Source organism: Harpia harpyja, chromosome 14, assembly GCF_026419915.1.
Source record: "Harpia harpyja isolate bHarHar1 chromosome 14, bHarHar1 primary haplotype, whole genome shotgun sequence".
Taxonomy (NCBI): Eukaryota; Metazoa; Chordata; class Aves; order Accipitriformes; family Accipitridae; genus Harpia; species Harpia harpyja.
The window spans coordinates 32,462,029-32,483,613 of record NC_068953.1 but is presented as its reverse complement, the minus strand read 5'-3'; the positions used below and the strand labels follow the sequence as shown (position 1 = coordinate 32,483,613).

At 39.1% G+C, this 21,585-nt stretch overlaps 1 protein-coding gene across 1 annotated transcript in view; it reads left to right on the top strand.

Annotated features, from left to right (window-relative positions):
• The window catches only part of THSD4 (thrombospondin type 1 domain containing 4), a 339,077-nt gene that overhangs the window by 23,168 nt on the left and 294,324 nt on the right, over nt 1-21,585 (top strand). The window contains exons 3-4 of the mRNA XM_052808192.1: nt 1,788-1,857; nt 20,640-21,082. Coding sequence (XP_052664152.1) covers nt 1,788-1,857; nt 20,640-21,082 — 513 coding nt within the window. The remainder of the gene's footprint in view (nt 1-1,787; nt 1,858-20,639; nt 21,083-21,585) is intronic.

Below are 21,585 nucleotides of genomic sequence, written 5' to 3'. Positions count from 1 at the left end.
GTTAAATATAATTTGTAGAGGGTGTAGGCTGGGCCTGTCAGAGACTGCACTCTGCCTACTTAGAAGCTTGTCATGTTTTCATTGAGAATAGTTGGGAGATCACTTGAGCACTTGAAAAAGGGATATGCAGGTCAGCTAAAGACAGACTTGATGCTGTCATTTTGCAGTTTGGAGGTCTGAGTTCTGTTTCTATTTCTGCCTTTGATTTCAGGTGTGATTGGCAAATCAGTTTCTTCATTCATGCATTTGGCTTCCATCTACCACTGTGTTATTGGGTCTTGCTCTGAACTGCACATTTTGACTCTGCAGTTTCTTTATAGTGCCTTGCACTGGCTCTTCTTTCAGCCACCTCCTCTGTACTTTACTTTATCAGAACCAATAGCTTTGTGAAATGTAATACTTCCTTCTAATGGACTTTTAAAGTGTTTTAATTGGTTTTTTTTGTAAATTGGTGTAGCAGTGAGGAAGTAATGACTTTTTCTTGCCTTTGAATGGTTTATTGCTTTGAGAGAGAGAGGCATAGACTGTGGTGATGAGGTGATGATAGGCCGTGTGCAATCAATACTTACCCAATGATTCCTTTTGCAGTATGTTAGCTACAACAAACACAGAACACTCAAGAAAAAAATTCTCCCTAGTAGAAGAATATTTGTATCGGTGGTAATGAAATGCTTAGTATAAAAATACCTCTTTCGGTTTAAGAGATCTGTCTCTGAAAATACCTGAAACAGTGAGAAATATTTAAAGGGTTACTGTGTAGGGAGCAAAGGAAGGAACTGTGAGTAGGAAGCACAGCTGGATTTTGTCTGGTCCATTAGTTTGCAGATGGATTTTGTGTCCAAATCCATCAGTTTTACTTCTGCATTGAAATTCAGCAAATCATTAGCAGCTTTCCTCTTTATAGAGGGTCCGAAGCATACTCTTTGTGGGCTGAAAAGTCAAACTCCTGGTAGAAATAAAGATATCTTAATCCTACTTCTCATACCTTTCTGTGTTTTCTGATGAAGGGGCGTGCTAGAAGGGGGCAAACCAGTCCCCAGTGCAAATTATAGCAAACAAAAGACTGAGCTAACTGAGCCTAACTTGTAATGGGCTCCTAGGAGTCATTATGGTGGTGAGGCTTGACAGAACAAAATTTGTTTGGGCTTGGTTCCCATTATGACTCCTTTCAGACTGAAGATGTGGGGACTGGGGTGATGCTTGGCTGCTTATTCCGAGTCTCTGGTGAGCTGTGTCCACTACTTTCCATCTTCTGTGCCCATTAGGTTATTCAATTTCCACAAGTCTTAGGCAGTTGGAGAAGAACCTATTTTCTGCAAAATCATGGTGATTCTTTGCGTGTTTCCTGTGTGCTGGAGGTGGAGTGTTCATCTGTAAAATGAGGAGCCAGAGCTAGAAGCAGACTTCGTTCACAGATGGGTGAATTCTTACATAGCACTTTAGAAAACTTGCAAAGCGTATGTCAGTTTGACACCAAATGCTGAGGTGTTAAAATATGCACTGCCAAAAATATTTTAATTTAAACATAAAGTTATGGGAGATACTATCAATGGATTCTACTTGGTGCACTTTTGCTTTAGAGATAGACAAACATGTATGTACCTTCTATTACCTGCTGTGAAGAGAATGTCGTAAGAACATTTCATATGGTTTAGTGAGTCTGCTTTTGTTAGTAATGGTTTTCAAGTGTCTAAAGTTCTTGCAGTTTGAAGCCCTGTAATAGGTTGTAGATGTGTGGTTTGTGTTAGTGGTAATTACATCTTCTGTTTCACTGTTTGCTTTTTCAGACTTCTCAGTTCCCTAGCAGTGCTGGGATTTCAGTTTGTCATCCCACAGCCTTCAATTGAACACAGAAAGGTAAGCAGTAGAAATATTCAGATTTTGTATACTTAAAGGTAAATGTGGAAAATGGAGTAAGATGCATAAAGCAATGCAATCTAAATAAAGTTCTGGGAATAAGGTGGCTTTTGTTCGGGGGGGGTGTGTGTTTTGGTTTTTTTAATATAAAGATGTACTTGGTTAAAAGAGGCTCATCATGGTTAATTAGCTGAGTAATTGTATGGGGTGTTGCAGGTCACAAATAAGCTCCATGTCAGCTTACTCAAGCTTTGGAGCATTTTCATCATGTAAGACAAAGGGGAAGAAGAGCTCATGTGAGTGAGAGCAGTGCTCAAACATGGAGTGATTAGCAGAAGCATTGAGTTGCTCCTAGGTAGCTCTTTTACAGAGATGGAGATGTCTGAAACAGAATTTGGACCCAAACCACACTCTCTTGCTAGATTTAAATTGCTAGAGATCAGAGCTGGAAACTGCTGAACTTTCCTGTTGTGCTCTTGTGAACGGTTCACTCACGATAGACATTGGCATGTCTAAGAAGGCTTGCAGCCTGCACACCTTCCATCCTGCTCAGCGTTAGTGAGGTCTCAGCTGGAATACTTAGGGTTTTGCGCTGCTTTTCAGGAAACTAGTGGACAATTTAGAGAGAAATGGAGGGCAGCAGTGATTATCCTCAAGAGGTTTTAAAATCTTACCCCTGTGGGAAGTTTGAATGAATTGAAGTTGTTTAGTCTAAAGATTAGAAGACTGGTGAGGGAGGCAGATATTCAGACACTTGCGAGTGCTAAAGAGAAGGCTATTCTTTCTTTTTGTGGTGGAGTAGATGAGAAGAAATAGATTTAAAGTGAGGCAAGGGAAACTTAGGTTTGGTGTTAGAAAAAACTTCTCATGGTAAGGATATAAAGAAGAATAGATCGTATTGACTGGATAACATTTAGAATTTCCATGATGGAGGTCTCTGTGGATGTGTTGGACAAATGTTTGTCAGGAATGATGTGTAGTTATTGCTGATTCTACCAGACACCTGAGGGAAGACCCTTTGAGTGGTCTTCTATCTCTTTACAGGCTGTGACCTTATATCGATGTTGTTCTTGTCTCTTAATTGGTATTCAGACATAACCAATTAATTATTAAAGGTATCAAATAACCTATTTTTAAAAAAATTGCTTTTTACTATAGATTTTTAAGTAATAATGCAAGATGCATATTTATTTTTAAACTGTACTTTTAAAAGGAGATAAAAGGCAAGTTTGTGGGATTTCCTTTTTTTATGTGCATATGCCACTGTTTTTAGGGTAAAAGATTATTTGGACAATAGCTCCATAGGTATGGACTAGAAATCTAAAGTCATCCAATAGTCATAGTTCTGAAGAACATAGCTATCGTGTTCAACTCCTTGTGCAGCCTAATTGTAAAGTTAAATGAGGTCAGTAACGATGCGGTCTGAAACTGGCATGGTCCAGTCTGCAGCATTTCTCAAGCTGCCCAAGCGCTCTATTCTAAACCTGAGTACAACACTGTATTTTCCCCTATTTTAGATCTCTTCTATTTTGTTGTGCAGTTGAGGTGGTCATGCTGCTGCTCTGTTTTCAGTACTCTGTCTAATTAGACATTCTTTTGTAACATTGACAGTGGAGAGAAGCAGCAATCCAGCTTCCAAATGGCCTTAGGGGAAAAAAAAAATCTACTAGCTAAAATAGAGTAAGTCAGAGAAACAATTGCTTCATTCTGTGAAGCTCCGGAATTAAATTTGATAAAATCAGGTTCTTTGTTTTCAGTTGAATGAGAAATGTTGTGGGTCTGGAGTGTCTTCTGTACTAGTTAAAGGGACTGAAGGCATGGCACTAAGAGGCATGGTAACCACCTTGGAGCTGTTCTTTTTACTGAAAACAAGAGAGGCAGAAGTTTCCTAGTGACAATCTCATACAGGCTCCAAGGCTGTCTGTCATTCTCTGCTCTACAGGAGAGGACTCTATTCGTGCCAAGCTCTGTTTAGACTGGAAGTCTGTATTTATTGAACTTTTCAGAAACCTTCTGACCCACCTATCGGCTCCAGACAAGAGGGCCTGTTAGTAGCTCTGAAGGCCAAGTCAGACATATTTCTAAGTGTGAGTTCTCAGCTTTGTAGCTCTGGAAGTTGTTCCCATTCTCTTTATGCAGTAACCTGGACATGTGTTTGCTGGCATCCCCAGCCAGCATCTCCTGTGTGATTCTGCACAGATCTCTCTGCTGTTTGACAGAGTTCCTTCTATGCGTGAGGAGGTCAGTTTTGCGGGAAGAAAGGGAGAGGAAGAGGAAAGGATTTGAGGAGCAATATGTCATTTTAACAGTGTAGTGAATAACAGAAGTGGTCATAGAATTATAGAATAGTTTGGTTTGGAAGGGACCTTTAAAGGCCATCTAGTCCAACCTCCCTGCAATAAGCAGGGACATCTTCAACTACATCAGGTTGCTCAGAGCCCCATCCAACCTGACCTTGAATGTTTCCAGGGTTGGGGCATTTACCACCTCTCTGGGTAACCTGTTCCAGTGCCTCACCACCCTCATCGTAAAAAATTTCTTCCTTATATCTATTCTGAATCTACCCTCTTTTAGTTTAAAACCATTAACCCTTGTACTATCGCAACAGGCCCTGCTAAAACATTTGTCCCCATCTTTCTTATAGGCCCCCTTTAGGTACTGGAAGGCTGCAATAAGGTCTCCCTGGAGCTTTCTCTTCTCCAGGCTGAACAACCCCAACCCTCTCAGCCTTTCTTCATAGGAGAGGTGCTTCATCCCTCTGATCATTTTTGTGGCCCTCCTCTGGACTCGCTCCAACAGATCCATGTCCTTCTTATGTTGGGGGCCCCAGAGCTGAACACAGTACGCCAGGTGGGGTCTCACGAGAGCGGAGTAGAGGGGGAGAATCACCTCCATCAACCTCCTGGCCAAGCTTCTTTTGATGCAGCCCAGAATACGGTTGGCCGCCTGGGCTGCAAATGCACATTGCTGGGTCACATTGAGCTTCTTGTCAACCAACACCCCCGAGTCCTTCTCCTTAGGGCTGCTCTCAATCCACTCATTGCCCAGCCTGTATTTGTGCTTGGGGTTGCCCCAACCCATGTGCAGGACCTTGCACTTGGCCTTGCTGAACTTCCTGAGGTTCCCATGGGCCCACTTCTTGAGCTTGTCCAGGTCCCTCTGGACGGCATCCTGTCCCTCCAGCATGTCGACCGCACCACTCAGCTTGGTGTTGTCTGCAAATTTGCTGAGGGTGCACTCAGTTCCACCGTGTCATTGATGAAGATACTAAACAGTACTGGTCCCAATATGGACCTCTGAGGGACACCACTTGTCACTGATCTCCATCTGGACATTGAGCTGTTGACCGCTACCCTCTGGATGTGACCATCCAACCAATTCCTCATGCACCAAACAGTCCACCCATGAAATCCATCTCTCTCCAATTTTGAGAGAAGGATGTTGTGGGGGACCGTGTCGAAGGCCTTACAGAACTCAAGACAGACAACATCCGTAGCTTGTCTCTTGTCCGCTGATGTAGTCACTCCATCACAGAAGGCCATTGGGTTGGTCAGGCAGTGGTGTTTGGTAACTTTCATATACACACTCAGAGGGTACAGTATGTGGAAACTGAGTAACTAGAGCTGAATTCTAATAAAACATTAGCTTATACCCCAATCCTTATTGTGTGTTTATTTTGCAGGTTAAAGTTAAGTATGTGTGCATGATTGATGCTTGAATGTACAGTGTTGGAGAGTGTTTGGATTCTGTCTTGTGCGCCCTGCATATAGTTATTTTTGCTCTAAAAGCTATGGACAGGGAAATAAAATCAGAGAATTGGACTTGGGTGTTTGGCTGAGTAATTAATTAAAATATTTCCACATAGTCTAGATTTTTTTCTTAGACTAAAACTTTTCGGAAAATGAAATAAAACCCAGGGAGATCCCCGAAGCAGTTGATGGAAATCCAGTTGTAACGGCCTTTGGACACCCACAGTTAAGCTGAGATCGTGGGTTTTTTAGGACTTGCAAACACTTAAAAACATCAGGAAATAACTATTTTCTGTTTATTTTAAAATCTTGTTAGATTTTCATCCTTTGTTTCTTTTTTTTTTTTTTTTTTTTGGAATCTGTGTTTAAAGTCATACTAGTTTCAGAGAGGCTGACATAATGTAGATTTTTGAAAAAAAAATCTGTTTGTAGTTTCCTAGCTCTTGTAAGAATTTTTATTTGGCTTCAGTATGTTAGAACTACTTAAAGTACTATTTAGCTACTTTTGACTTAGTGGCATATGTTTAGGACTTTAACATGAAGAAAGAAGTTTATCTTATCAAGCAGCAAGCTTAAGAAAACCATTTTTTAGGGGAAATTTCATTAACAAAATCTGGAAGAGCAGAGCTCAACAGGTTGCCTTCCTCAGACACACAAAAATCTGTTTCTGGCATGACAGCCTAGGGACTGTTAGATAGAAGAATGAGCCAAATTACTTCCATAGTAGGGAAGTGCAGATAGTGGAATTAAGACTTGGGGGGATAACAGGACCAAATGGGGAAGTTTTTCATTTTTTCTCATTTGCAGTTTATTCTGTAACTCTTCTGCTTTCAGGAGTGCCCCCCCACTGCCATCCCCAGACTAAATGTAATACTATTCCATTTCAGTTCCCCTTCTTTTGTTTCTCTGGGAAACTTAAGCTTGGCTATTAAAGTAAAAATATTTTGAACCCTAGCTAGTAAGAAGATACTTCTTTTTGGGAAAACATTTGACTGGGCAATGTTTTCTTCTTTTAGATTTTATAATTTTGGAATTAAAGTCTTGGAAGCTTGTCTGTCATACAAAGTCAGAATTGACAAATACAGAATTACTACTTTCAGAAATACCTGGCTACCTGATTTTTATATAGAATTAGCTTTTGTGCTTATTTACTTCAAGCAATGCTGTCTCTCCTGTCAGAAGTGCACGAAACCTGAAAACAAAGAGCATCTTTACATCTTCCTACATCCGAGCTTTTGGTACTTCTCTGTTTGTTAATCTTATCTCTGTAAATAGCACAGGTTTGGACAATAATAGAAATACATTAAACATGGTATGTTCATTAGATAGAAATAAAAATTCCTATGCAAAAGACTTTTATGGTTTCTTGCTGAAGACAGGGGTTGTAGTGTTGGTTGGTAGCTTCTTGGAGGTTGGATTTTTTTATGATCTAACTTGCTTACTCATCATTCATAGCATATAATTTCTAAATATCAAGTGTACTCCTCCATAAGGCCAAAATACTCATTAATATTAGCAAAAAAGTAAGAAATGTTATGTGAAACCAAATAATTGCCACTTGTGTTTAAAAATCAACCAAGCTGTCTGAAACTGGTTAAACTGAAATCTTTCTTAATATTTGAACAATTAATTTTCCTTGTCCATCAGTACTGGACATATGAACAGCCCTCCTGCTGCTCATCATGCAGTTAAGCTCTCTGTTTTCCCTCCCTATGCTTATTTTATTGAATAAATAGTATTTAACCTTATCTGATAAGTGTCATGCTGTGATGAACAGAAGGTTAAACTATGAAACATAACAGTCCTTCTCCCAGACAACCACGGAAGTCTGTATTCCCAATTTTTCAGAAATCATTCCTGAGTGGATTTTTAATTAATTGTATGTTGCTGTGTTAAGAAAGCAAGCTGTAGTTATATTTGTACCTTGTTTATTTTAGTAAAATTGGTAATGTAAATAGTAGTAAAGTTTGTCCAAATAAAATTTCTGATGTAAATATTGCTTTGTTTTAATATCTTGCTTCTGTTACAGCATTAAATAGTAGCATTGAAGCAATGGAGTTGCTTTGAATTTATGTGGATCTTTTTGTCACTCAGCTGTAGATTAGTATTGACTCCAATGGAGGTACAGTATATTAACAAACTAATTTTCAATGTATGGAAGAAGTATCAGGATATTGTTGAAGAATTTTGAGCCTGTTTGGGCTTAGTGTTGTTTTATGCTGGCTCTAAATTAAAGAAGAAATAAACTGGGTGTTATCTCTTGCTGTCAGACAGACAATGTCTCTGTGAAAAACAACTATCTATGAAGTGAATGTTGCTATACTCCCCACAAAATTTGGAGATGAATAGGGTTTCAGATGTCTCTTGGGGTTTTTTGTGGGTTTTTGTCCCCCTCTCTCTTGTGTTGGATTTGAATCTGCTTTTAGAAGGGTCATTGCTGCTAAATGAGGAGAATTAAGGAACAGGATCAGGAGCAGAAGCTGAGGGAAAAGAGGGGAACAGGGGGAAGGGAAAGGTGGCCAAGATCCCTCATTTGGTCATGGTGAGCTGTTAGAGCAGTTCAGTTGTGGAAATTTTGCCCGAGCAGCAATGCAATGTAATGGCTAAACCCCATCATTACTCAAATAGTAGTTCTGTTCATAAAAGGGAATTTCTACAATTCACATTTACTTCAGAACAGCTTTCCTATCTGTAGTATACTGGCTTTTGGAGAGAGTGAGATTTTCTGGTTTGATTGGGGGGGGGGGGGGGGTGTTTCTTTTCAGTAGACACAGAAGTTTTCCTTACCTCTAGGAGGAGTAATTTCTGAGTTACCTCTGTTTTCCTTTTTCTTCTTAAATCTACCACATAATAGCATTGTGTTGATTGCATTGGCAGAATATGTGAAATTGAATTAGGAGCTTATCAGAAGTTCTTTTAAACAAATTAATCTGTCACTGTGGATTGACCACGAGGATCTATGCACTTCCGCTTTGCTTCAGGACAAGATGATTAAAAATACTGCATCTCCCTCGCTTGCCTGCACCCATGCCCTTATCACTTAACATCTACATTTGTTTGCTGTAGGATAGCCTGTTTTCTGGGCAGTCATGTACCTCCCTGAAGTTTGTTCTAGGAACGGAATGTTTTTATGTGACAAGTAAAATGAAATGCTAAGACTTAAAGGAATTCTGGCATATTCTTAGATTAAGTGGGCTACCTACTTTGAGGGGCAAGAGCAAGGAGACTAGTTTTGGTCTTGCTCTCCTCAGTCTTCGAAAAAATCAAGAAGTAGGCCACTGATCTCTTTTCATCTTTCTGTCTTTCCATCTTTGCTTTCCCTGGCAGTCTTGCTTGCTTGTTCCAGCACATGGCTTAAAATGCTAGGAATGATTCCTTCTACTGGGCTGTAGAAGGAGGATGCTTAAGTGTGAAGGTATAGTGTACAGAGAGGGTGATAACTTCACGAATACTATTTCAAGTGATAAGAATTTGGTTACTAAATCTGACTATATCGTTTTTAGGATTCATATAGGAAACTCTGTATATAAATGTGATCCTACACCTTCATTTATATTGTAATAATGACAGTGAATGGCAATGTTTCTTCATTTCTGTTGTTCTTTTACCCTACCGTACCCCATAAAAGTCAGTATTCTGTTAACGGAAAAAGATACAGCTGCCTAATACATCTGAACACACTATAATAGAGTAAAAGGTGAAGCATGAAGCACTATATCCTTGAAATACTAGGGAAAATTGGAATTAGGCAAAGCAGTTAATATCTAAGCTTGGCTTTTGGCCAAGACACCAGGGCTAATGATAGTTCTAAGGAGTACCATGGGATGTCCACCACACCTGGTCACCACTTTGCTTTTACATGTCCTGAGAAGCAGAAGCATGTAACGGAAGGCTATGTTCTTCCTTGCAGTCCAGGTAGGGTGAAACTCTGCCCTCAGGTCAACAGTGAGTGAAATCTATAACTTGTGAGGACTTGTTGAGCTGGAACTCAGCTCTTGCTAACAGGCCTATTACAGAGTTACTGTGGTTCTGTCCTGCTGGGCTGCATACACTAAACTAAATTTTACTAGAGCACCTTAGTCACCACATATCTGCATACAGCTGCTGTCACCATGTTCTTTGCAACAAGTGTTTGCAGCTGTCACACTTTTTTTTTCTTGTAATTTTTTTTGTTTGTTTATAAGGTAACTGCTGTCCATGATTATTGTGTTTTCATACACATCAGTTCCATAAAAGACTACCAACTGAAATGCAGTCCATATTCCTCTTGCAGTTTTCCACTGGTCAGTATATCCACTTGCCTTCAGCACAGTTGCTTGACTTTAGCTGTATAGATATACATGCTGTTGCATTCATTGAAAATTTGGTAAAAATAGAGCTTTTCTAGCTAATGATGTTGCTATTCTAATTACAGTGATCTTTAGGAAACAGGAGAGATGAGTTAGTCCATACCAAGACTTTTTCTTTAAAATTAGCCTTTTAATGCAACAGAATATTTAGAACAACAGCTGAAAGAATTTTCTTGCTATCTCTGCGTTGTTACTAATTCCCTGTCCTTGATGTTGTGGATTAAAATGGATTGGAAATTCTTCTTTGTTTGGGGGAAGGAGACAGGATAAGGATACATTATTTTATACAAATATACTCTTTGAAAAATCAAAGCCAATGGTTATGTTATTTTTAACTTGCTTTATCATGGACCTCTGAATTATTATTATTTTTTTTTTAATTAAAAAATACTGACTTCTTTAAGCTCAGAGCATGAGGGGCTTAAAGCTTGTTCTGTGTTTCTCTGGAAAAAATGAAAGGATCTTTGTTCCAGTTGGATTCCAGAGCAGGTGAACTTACAAGGTCATAGATAAGCTTCTCATCTTCCTTCAGAGCAGTATTGCATGCTAGTTCTGTCCCAGGCTTTGGATCAGAGCGATGATAGAGGTGAGAAGCTTTGTGGCTTCACAGATGAGTTCTTCTGTTAGGGAATGTTGCTTTCTATTTTATGACAGCTTGTCCTCTCTGCTTCTGGAGAGATGGGTAGATGACTCACTGAGAGAGAGATCTTGAGAAGTGTTATGACACTTACTGAATAAATAAAATCCATGTTTCCACCCCATGTGGATCCCAAAGAATTTTTTCAAGTGTAGAAATAGGATAGAATGGCAACACCTTTGTCACAGCTGAAGATGATTGACCTGGAAGAGGCCTAGGGTAGTACAACCTGAGTGACATAGGTCACATGATAGTCAATGATGAGGAAATAGTTTATTAAAATAAGGAAGCCTAATTTGTGATATAGTAAGGGCCTGATGCTTATCATCTTTACCTTACTGTAAAATCAGAAGCAATTCTACTGCAGATAAGGAGTGATTATATAGAACTGGTAGAAGTTGAGGTCAGGAGTGAGCCATCTATTTACTTGGAAGTACTTAATGGTCCCACAGAAAAATGGAAAAAAACCTCTGCCTTAAAACACTAGGCTCACAGAGTGCAATGGAGGTGGTCTTGGTGTGAAAAAAATTTGCCAAACTTGGAGGAAGCTTCAAGCTCTGTTGGCACAAAAACTGTTCTGAACTTTTTTCAGAGCTGTTTACTTTCTAGACTATTTAAATAATGTTAAAGTTTCTTCAGATGTGGTCAAAGTTGGTTGAAGGGGCAGTTAAGCTTTCCAGGCATTGTAACTCCCTTCAGTGATTTGTGAATACAAAGGTCTTCTATTTCCAGGCTTTTTAGCCCTTTAATCTTCACAGGCACAGATGTTCAGACAGAGTTTTTATACAAAGAACGGAAACCCAAATCGTTTAAGCTGGTAATATTTACACTTACCATGTACTGTAAAATTCAAACGGTTTACTACTACTCTGATTAAAGACTTGCTAAATGCACTAAAGGATTAAAATAGCAGAGAATACTAACCAGGCAGACATGTACACATTGCGTCATGATGTTTTGTTTGGCCTCTGCTCCATTTTTCTGTTAGCCTTGAGAGATCTGAGAAGTTGTTATCTGCAATTTTTAGGGGCTTTTCGTTAGATTGTTTTTTATCAAACCACCAATGTTCCACATGTTTCTTGTAAGAGGCATAAAAAATACGGTTGTTGCAAATGAACGTCTATAAAATGGACTGTAAAGACCTTCTGCTGGGAAATTGTCATGGCTATATGGGTATGGCCTTTATTGGAAATCAGCTGAGCTAATGCTGGAAGAATATTCCCTTAAGATGCTTAGACTGGTGAAAGAATTAAACTAGTTCCATAGATGTGTTTACAGCACTGGCAGGAAAATACGATAATGTTACACTTGAACAGGTTCTAAAACCTAACTATAATTTCCTCAACCCATTCAAAATTTGGCATCCTCTGCTCTGAACTGCAGTTCAGTTCTAGTCTAAGTCCGCCTGCTTTTGTTTTTACGCTCTTGAAATTTTAAGAGGGCAAAGACTAGCTCTTACTTTGTGGGATTGATCATTGATCAATTATATAAGATGGTGAATGTTCATGAAGAATACTGTGTTCATCTCATCCCAAATATGATGTACACATTTTTAATAACAGTATACTATTACAGTGGCTTTTTGAATCCTTAGTTGGGCTGAACCTGGCTGTGGTAAAAGCTGCATGCACATCTTTTGTGACAGGCTTTGCCCTAGTGAGATCTTCAATCAGTCAGAACTATAAAATAAAGGAGTTGTGACACTGAGGTAGTGGAATAAATAAGAAGAGGTCATGTTTTCCAAGTGCCTTGACACTCCTTTAATAATGGTGACAATTTGGTGTCATAGAATGAGTTATCATATGTGGCATAATGAGAAGAACAACCATGGAAGCGACAATGAAAAAATGCCTAAAGCCTGAAGGATGTTGAGGAATATTAACAGGATTAGGGCTCTTTGCTCTGGGAAGCACAGGACAAATATGATAGTAGTAGTTTAACATAAAAAAGGCATGCTGGCTTCTGTTAATTCCACTTTGCATCTAGCACATGAACGTGACTTTACTGTGTGAATACCATTGGAAGCATTTTTCTGAGCAGGTGATAAAATGTTCTTCTGGATACAATTTCTTTGGGTGAAAGTAATATTGTAAAGCTTTGCAAAACTTACATTCATACCTGTTTCGTTCCTTTCAGATGTATAATTAGGAATATGATGTAGTTAATTTGTCCATGAATGCATTTAAATTCAGGGCATTTAACCGGGAAAAAGAATTACTGGATAACATGTTAGAAACTAAATCTATGAAATATAACATTATTGTATCTAAACTGAAATTGGAAAAAACCCAGGAATGTCTGATTTTGTTTAGGTATCTTCAGGTTTAAAGCTTGCCATTGTCTTGTATCCCATTTCAGTTTTGAATTTGTACTGCTATAACATGCTCAGTATCTGCAAAATACTTGGTAACATTGGCTGTGGCTATAGCAGCTTACTTAAATACATCGTTGGTTAAAAGGTATGTACTGTCACCAAGCATTATTATCATTACGACTGTGAAAGTCCATCATTAATTCTCCTTTGGAGTACTGTATGCATCATTGCACACCCATGTCAAAATGTAGGAGTGGAAGAGGTGCTGAGAATGAGGACAGCCTGAACTCTGGCCTGCTTTCCATACAAAAAGAGACTGAACAGATCAGGACTGCTGAATTTCAGAGAGAAATCCTGGAATTGGATTGTGTCAGTGATTTCAAATCAAACATCATGGTATGGTTAAGGAGAATACAGAATGATCATTCTTCATTTATCATACTGAAAAAATTTGGGAGACACAGTGAAATTGTCAGGTTGCATGTTTAACTAGAGGAAAGGAAGCACTTTTTCAATGTAAAATGCATAATGTTTTGGAAACCAAGATTAGAAATATTTTAAAAAAGAGATTAATTGTATTCATGGAGATTAAGTCCAGTTGCGGGTATGAAAAACAATTTGAATATCGTGATTAGCTAAAGGAGGCCCTTAAATTGCTGATTAGCTGAAAACAGAGGGTCCATGGGTGTCTCTGAACATGTCCTGGTTCTTACAGTTTCCTAAACCTTTGCTTCTTCCATGCAGTCAGAAATATAATACTGGGTTAAATGGACCTCTGATTTATCCACTTTTTGCTACTTTTCTGAACAGTTCATTTGTGTGTAAGCTGAAGTTTAATAGGATGAAGTATCCTACAGTATTTAAAATCAGTTGTTGTCAGGCCTTGTCTTCACGCACAACTAGTTATGTTTGAAATATTTGTGGCTTTCAGTTCAGGTGATGCTTCCTCTTCAGGGACATTCTTGCATAGTATAGTTTCAACAACTGCTGCTGAAATCCCAAGATGCAGATCTTATTTTGAAATTCTGACAGAGGTGGCACCAGAAATTTACTATGTATTTCAATAGCTTGTGGACTCCTAGTTTTTGCTGGAATTTTTGATTCAGGATCAGAGTGATTGCTGAATTATGTGAATTAAAGAGAAATTGTTTTTCTATTTAAAATGTAGTCTGTGTCAACCTACTAGTAGCATGTTTAATTCAGTAAGATCTAAGGTTGTAATATAGTAAAAGTGAGGAAAAACTCAATGCTTGTCATAAGTCTAAAGCTACAGGAATGACAACTATTGTATTAGGCAGTGATTTAATGGAGAATTAGTCTGCCTAAAAGCTACTAAGTGTGTTAAAATTCTATAGGCTAACTTTAAATTTCTGAAATCCATAAAATTTGGAAGTAAGCAAGTAAAGAATATAAAGTTAGATTTTTTTTTTTTCAGAACATAAAAAATAGTGGATGTAATTAAGGAAGCAAGAGACATAGTGTTTTAAGGTATTCTGCTTTCAGTTTTATTCAATGTATTACCCATCTTATACAGAGTTTTTGTAACTGTGTGATCTACATACTTATGCTTAAAGATAAGTAAAATGTGTGTGTGAAATATTTAAAATCAAACAAACTTAATTGCACTGTAGTTCCTCTACAATTTATGGTAATGTTGAATGCTAGTTATGGATTTTTAGTTCTGCATTTAGGATTAAATTCCATGGTCTTAAATATTCCATGTGCATTTATTTAGCTCTGCATGGAATCAGTATGAAGGTCTTGTATGCAGAACAGAACAAATGCCTAGTTAGCATTTACGTCCATGGGAGTTGTACACAGTTCCTTTGAGAGAAAATTTTGGTGATATGTTTTTAATTGTCTTTCTTAACTGGGTTAGTTAACCCAAGGAAGCAAATATGATGCATATTGCATGGACCTGGGGAATATGAAGGAAAACAGATGAATTAGAATTTGTTTTCTTGTTTGCCATGTGGATAAACACCTCCCCCTTTTCTGTGTTGACTTCTGCTGTCTTAATAAGTTTATTAGCTTGCTCTGTTTGGTGTTCAAAAACAGTAAGTTAAATCACAAGTATTATCTTACAGATCTTGTACAACAAACCCCAAAGAAACAGGGAGGAAAAAACCAAACCTCCAAGAAACCGGGATATTCTTAGTATGTCTTAGAAAAATAAAAAAATAAAATTGAAATGACATAGTTCCATAGACTGCCTGCCCACAGTGGTATTTTCGTTAAGATTTTGGGGAATTCTCTTATCTGCTTAACTGTGCCTGAAACAGACTTTGGGCTGGTATTGATGTTTTTCTCTTATATTATTTCTAAACAAAGAATCCCAATATTGAGTAGTTCTGACCTTCTAACAGGTTCTGATTAAATTAGATCATTTGTGACCACTTAAAATAAGGGTGTTTTTCTGGCTTTTTGTTTGTTCAGCCAGGTTCAATTTAGGTGAATAAAGTACTTCCTTTCTGAAATTTTAGTTTTATATACTTTGTACACACTAACCTCATACATTTATTCTACATATGAATGATGTTTTGGGGAAAAAAAAAAACAACCAACCCAAAAAAACCCCAACAGACTGTTTTAGAAACTACCTAATTTGAAAAAGACGACTGTCAGAATAAAACCTGAATGTAATGCAGCTCCTGTTTATGAAAGTAGCAAACTAGCAAAATACAAGAAAACTGGGGTGGAAGAACAGAAAGGGATGCAGAGTGCTGATACGTAAAGGGAGAAGAGTGACCCTGCAAGTACCCTTCTACAAATCTAGCCTCAATTCAGTTTGCCACTCACTGTTAGAAAGGTGACAGGTTTGAAGATATTTGGTACATCACAGTCATTAGGAAGAAAATTTCTGATTTAAAAAATCTTTGATAGCAACTTGATAGGTGTCACGACCCAGACTGGACAGACCAGGGAGTCATGTTTAATTCAAAATTCCCTCGGGCTAAATTAAGGTGAAATGATATCAAACGATCAGTTAAAGATTTTATTCATGACAGAAGCAAACTGAACTGGGGAGGCCTGATAGTAGGTGGCGGAGTTTCTCACAACAGGAATTGGCATAAGACTACTTCTGTAAACCACGTAACCCAGGGTAACCATATACATCGATTCAGGGAATAAGGAGATCCCTCCCGTCAAGTCACGAGGTTCAGAGCAGACCCCCTTGCTTTCTAGACTCCAAGGGCCCAGGGGCGGCTGGATCCGCTCTTAGTCTCAGACTTGGTCAACGGTTTTATGTCTTAAAGGGATGAGGTGTAGGGATTGTGGAAAAGGAAAAGGAAAGAGAGAAGATGACGGAGAGATTTCGCCGGTCCTGGGTCCAGCGTTGGTGCAGTCAGCCGAGGGGTCCAGTCCCGGTGGGCTTGCGCACCCGGGGCTTCAGTTTGTGTCCTTTTATCATCCTTGCCCCTCTCCGGGCGGGCACCCGAACTGGTCAGGCTAATGAGAAGTTTGTGAGCCTTTGGGCTTGGGGGTCGTTTGGGGAGTAACTTCTCCTTCCCTGCAGATGTGGCCGTTGTTTGATCTTTGTATCAGAACAGCTTATCAGAACAGGGAGGGAGCTGCGCACCCTCCAGCACGTCCTCCCCCTCCTGTTGCTGATGTCTGAGCTGATGGGCTTTTCACCTTGGTTCCTTGCTGTGCAGGGTTTGTCTTTAAGCAGAACTTGCCCCACCAAAACTTTTGAGACATTAACTCTTTCAGTCTCTCACAATAGGAGTCAGTGCAGATGTAGAAATTGCAAGCACTTGCACACCTGAAAGCTTATCTTACTTTTCTTTACATTGCTTACTGTACAGCTGTACCTAGTGAAATGTATTGCTTCCACTTACAAACCTTGTCCTGCCAAGTAACTGAAAAATATATAGGAAAGAAAGAAAGGGCTAGAATTATGGGGTGAAATTAAGGGAGAAAATAGATTGAACTTGTAGAGCAAAATATTTGGTTGTTGATTAACTTGCAGTAGACAGAAATATTTTGATGGTGCATTTATAGTTAGAATGAATATTACTAGGTCACCTAGAGAAAGAATCAATCATGAACTATGGGAAAGTAGATTCAATGGGTTAGTTGATCTCTCCCTTTTGCAGGCTATGCAATTCTATTAAAGAAATTACTTTCATGACTTAACTTGGCAAGGAAAATTCAGTATGCATTTCACTTGTTCCCCAATGCAGGCTCAAACTCTTCCCTTTAGAATGTGTGCTGTTTAATGGGTAATTTTTAAAGGGAGAGGAGGAGGGACCTAGTGTCAGGAATCTCTGAATATGTGGTGTTTCTGAGATGTTCTGGAATACTTCACCTGTCTCCCGTAGCTACCTGTAATTTCTTGGCTATACCCTAGGGCTGTGGTAGAATTCATTACTGGCTACAAAGTAACTTGGAAATCGTAGGACCAAAGGATGGGAAGTGACCTGTGAGTCCTGTACTTCAGCTCCTCTGCCCCGGAGAAGGATCAGTTACACCTTACTTGTTCCTGGTAGAGGTTTGGGCTCAGCTTCCATGGTGCCAGGATCTCCTCAGGCAATCTGTTCCCGTGGTTTGTCTGCCTTTCCACTAAGTGGTTTTTCCTACTAGCTAATTTGGATCACCTCTGATTAAATTTAAAATCCAGTTACTTCTGTGTTGGCTCCATAGACATGGAGAACAATTTGCTGCAAAGAGAAAATGAACAGCTCTTTGTATTTATTTATGCAAACTGTTCAGAAGACTCATTATTGACCCCTATGTTTTCCATTCCTTAAACTAAGTGGCTTCAATTTATTCAGTCTTTCGTAGAAGGTTTCACTGAGTAGATTATGCCATTAATCACGTGATCTTCTCTAAAGATTAGTCTGTAGCCCCCATCTTTCTCAGAGTAAGAAAACAGAGACCTTAAAAATAAAAGGGCATAACCTGATTTGCTACTGAAAATTCCTGTCTCAATTTTGTCATAACTAAATAGTATTGATGAATTTGTACATCAGAATAAGACGTTATGTTGTTACCTTTTGGTTAGTTTTATTATTATGTTCTTACTTAACTTGCTAGATTAAACCTTCTTCTGCTGTGTCTAGAACTCTCTCACTGTGAAGATTAAGGGGTGTGAAATTACTTTACATTGCCTTCAGTCATTTAAAGCATCATTTTATCTGAAACAATTCTTGCTGCAATGGAGTTTGGCAGCCAGAAAGTTCTCTCTGCAACAGGTCAACACTTGCTGCTATTGTATCAGTTTCTATTTCTGCATAATGAAATATTTCTTATGTTAGTGGTGACTTGAGTTGCTTGCAGACTAATAGATTTTAGTTGTTGCCTGCATGAGCATCTTTGGCTTTTTAAAAAAAGGTGTACTGAACCATCAGAAATGATTAAGAAATAGTCCAGACAAATGAAACCTGACTTGTCTGATAACAAAGGACTATTAGTTTTATAATAAGCAAATTTTACTGCAAACCGGGGTCAGACCAGAAGAGTATCTCTGTGTGTAACTGTTCTCATTTTATGTCTGTGGTAGAGCTACATGAATGTGTAGTGTAAGTATGAACAGTGAATATTCAGTGAAAAAATCACAAACTGAAGAGTAGCTTGTTTAGTTGGTCAAATTGTGAGCCAGTGGTGTTCTGTTATTGGATATGAAAGCAAATGTAACAGCCAGAAACCAAGACCTTGTTGCATGTTATTCATAATTTTGACATTATATGGTATTAGGTTGTACAGGCTATTGGATTTAAAAGGCTGATGCCAAATGGGGTACCCACAGAAAAAAGATATATTAAATACAGAGACATCTGCTCCTGTTTTCTAATAACATTGGCAAAATGGGTAACATATCACACTAATGCAGATGCTTTTTATTATTCACAAGTTATAATTAAATGCAGTTTTTTCTGTGGTTGGTGATGAAAGTGTGAGAGCAATCTCAGAGCGGGGAAATGTTTCAGATTATGTAGACCACAACTGACTATTACACAGCAGCACCACAAACCCTGCGCTGGCTTGGCTTTTCATATTGTAATGGTGTATTCAACCCATGTTTGCAAACCACATTCCACCAAAGCCTGCCATGTTTATAGCTAGCTGATCAGTAATGTATGCTCACTGGCATAGGTGGTTTGCAGTTCAGTTAGTGACTGCACATGTTAACTGTGACTAGAGGCAAAGTATGTAGATGTTAATCTTTTGCTCTTCTACAATACTGTTTGAGGTAGAATTATTAATGGAAGTTACGTGTTTAGGAGGTCATCCTTTGAAGGGGGGGAAGCAACATACAGACAGACAAGGCTGTCTTTCCAAAGCTCACTTTGAGGTAGCTACATACTTGAATAGGGCTGGAGAGGTATGGCAAGCATTTGTTTGTGGACAGTGCCTTTTTTGCCTCCTAATTGAATTGATATGTGTGTGTATTTGTTGGTACAAAGGTTATTCAGAATATAAATAAACTATTAAAAGATGCTCATTTAAAAGAACATTCTGCATATTAATAATTGTGAGAATCAGACATTGGAAGCCTGCTTTGAAAACTTGTAATTCAGACAGCTGGACAAGGGAAGCATCGTGGTTTAACCCCAGCCAGCAACTAAGCAACACGCAGCCGCTCGTTCCCTCCCTCCCCCCCAGTGGGATGGGGGAGAAAATCGGGAAAAGAAGTAAAACTCGTGGGTTGAGATAAGAACAGTTTAATAGAACAGAAAAGAAGAAACTAATAATGATAATGATAACACTAATAGAATGACAACAGAAAAACTATGCATTTAATGAAAATGGATCTAATTTCTGTGCGACAAAGTTGAGTACCCAGCATGAAACACTGACTATATTTAGCTCAGGAGTGGGTAAAGCTTGGGGCACAAGTCCGCAGTGAGATGGGGACAGGTTGTTTTAACTTCTAGGCTGTGCTGATACCTTGCTAACCACTAGGTCAGGGTATTTAAATATTTGGCCACAGCTTGAGTAACAGTCCCTGTCCTTCCTAATCCTCCCTAGCTTCCTTCAAGAGAAAAACCCTCTCTCTTTGGGGTTCTTCTTTGTTTTGCTTTCCCTGTGCTGCTGAATGGTGAGTATGGGCTAAGTGGCACTGAGCACCCGAGACAAACAATTTGTCCTGTCTTAGTGCATTTGATGGGGATTTCTGTGAATGTAGGTTTGGGTGGGTCATCTTGAAAAGCTCTTTTCCTTGAAGCATTAATATGGGAGGTGGGGGAAAAGTGATAATACAAGAGTTAACTATTGCGGTATTTTTGGCTGGTTGGAAATCAGCCTGTCCTCTTACGTTATTGCTTTCCTAAAAAGTTCCGCATTAGATGGGAGTTCCTGAAATATTATTGCAACCACTAGCAATGTCCGTTGTTGAGGCATCAGAGTGGAAGAGAGCAGTCAGTGTCTGTTGACTCGAGTTTGTCACCAAAAATGACCTTACTTCCTGGCTTTGCTAATATTATAACAGTTTTCAATCAATACAAAATTTGTATTATGCAATGTTTTCCATTGCTGAGAACTAAAGAAAATCTATTCCCATCCACATAGTCCAAAAAATACTTTTGGCCTGAATGGTTGATGGCTGTAGGAGACCTCCTCCTATACTGGCAGAATAGGCAGCCATTTGACAGGGAATAAGACAAGTTACTTCCTCTGTCATTCGGTTTCACTTGTGACTGCAGAGTGAATGCCTTGAAAAGGGTATTAGTGCTTTCCTCTATTACAGTGTGAATTCTTGTTCCTAAGTCCATCTGTTGTGTCTACAGGTTCCCCAGAGGATAGAAGAGCAAAGAGATGCATCTGAGGATAGCGGTGCAGGAATCCCAGGCATGTGGGGAAGTTGGGGCCCCTGGTCCGCCTGCTCTCGGAGCTGCAGTGGCGGTGTGATGGAGCAAACGCGGCCCTGCCTCCCGGCCTATTACCGCGAAAGGGGCTACCGAAGGCCAGGACGGCAGTACCCGGCCTCAGAGAGAACTCTTCCTCATCAGAATTCCCGCCACCGTGAGGACTCGCTGACTGCTTATCCTGGCCACGTCATTTCTGCCATCCGTACGTCTGTGCCACTTCACAGGAGTGAAGACCAGCTTTGGGCTGGCCTTCGGGCTTCTGCTTCTTCGGGAGGCCAGAATAACAGCCATCTGAGCAGAGGAGCGTTGAGAGGCAGCAGGCATTCTCAGTCCCAGAGGCAGAATGCCAAGCCAGAAAAGAGGTATGTGTCCATGCACGCATTTTATTCTTGCTATGAATAATGTATCTTAAGAATGACATGTCAGATTAGAGTTGATATTTTTTTAATACTTACGGAAAAGTTATTAAAGACTAAGACTGACTTTTACAATGTTTACCATCTTCTGTGGAAGGTTGTCCTCCCTGTTGACTACTTATGTCATAATACCCAAGGACAGATACAATTATTCTACAATTGTACTAGGCAGATCATCTTATTTCCCTTTAAGATTTGTTTTGTGATTTATTGAGATATTTCTCCTTTTCTATTACACTCTCATTTGATATTTCCATCTTCACCATAATAATAAAAGCTCTATAATTGGATTCTGTACTTCAATAGCCATTCTGATTTTAATTGGTTGAAAAAAAGATTCATCAAACTTTTTTCATAAAGAACTGCAAACTGCCCGTTCACTTTTTTCCTAGTCAAAACTCTAGGTTTGTTTTGTATTTTTCAAAGGGTTTCTATTTATGGGCTTTTTG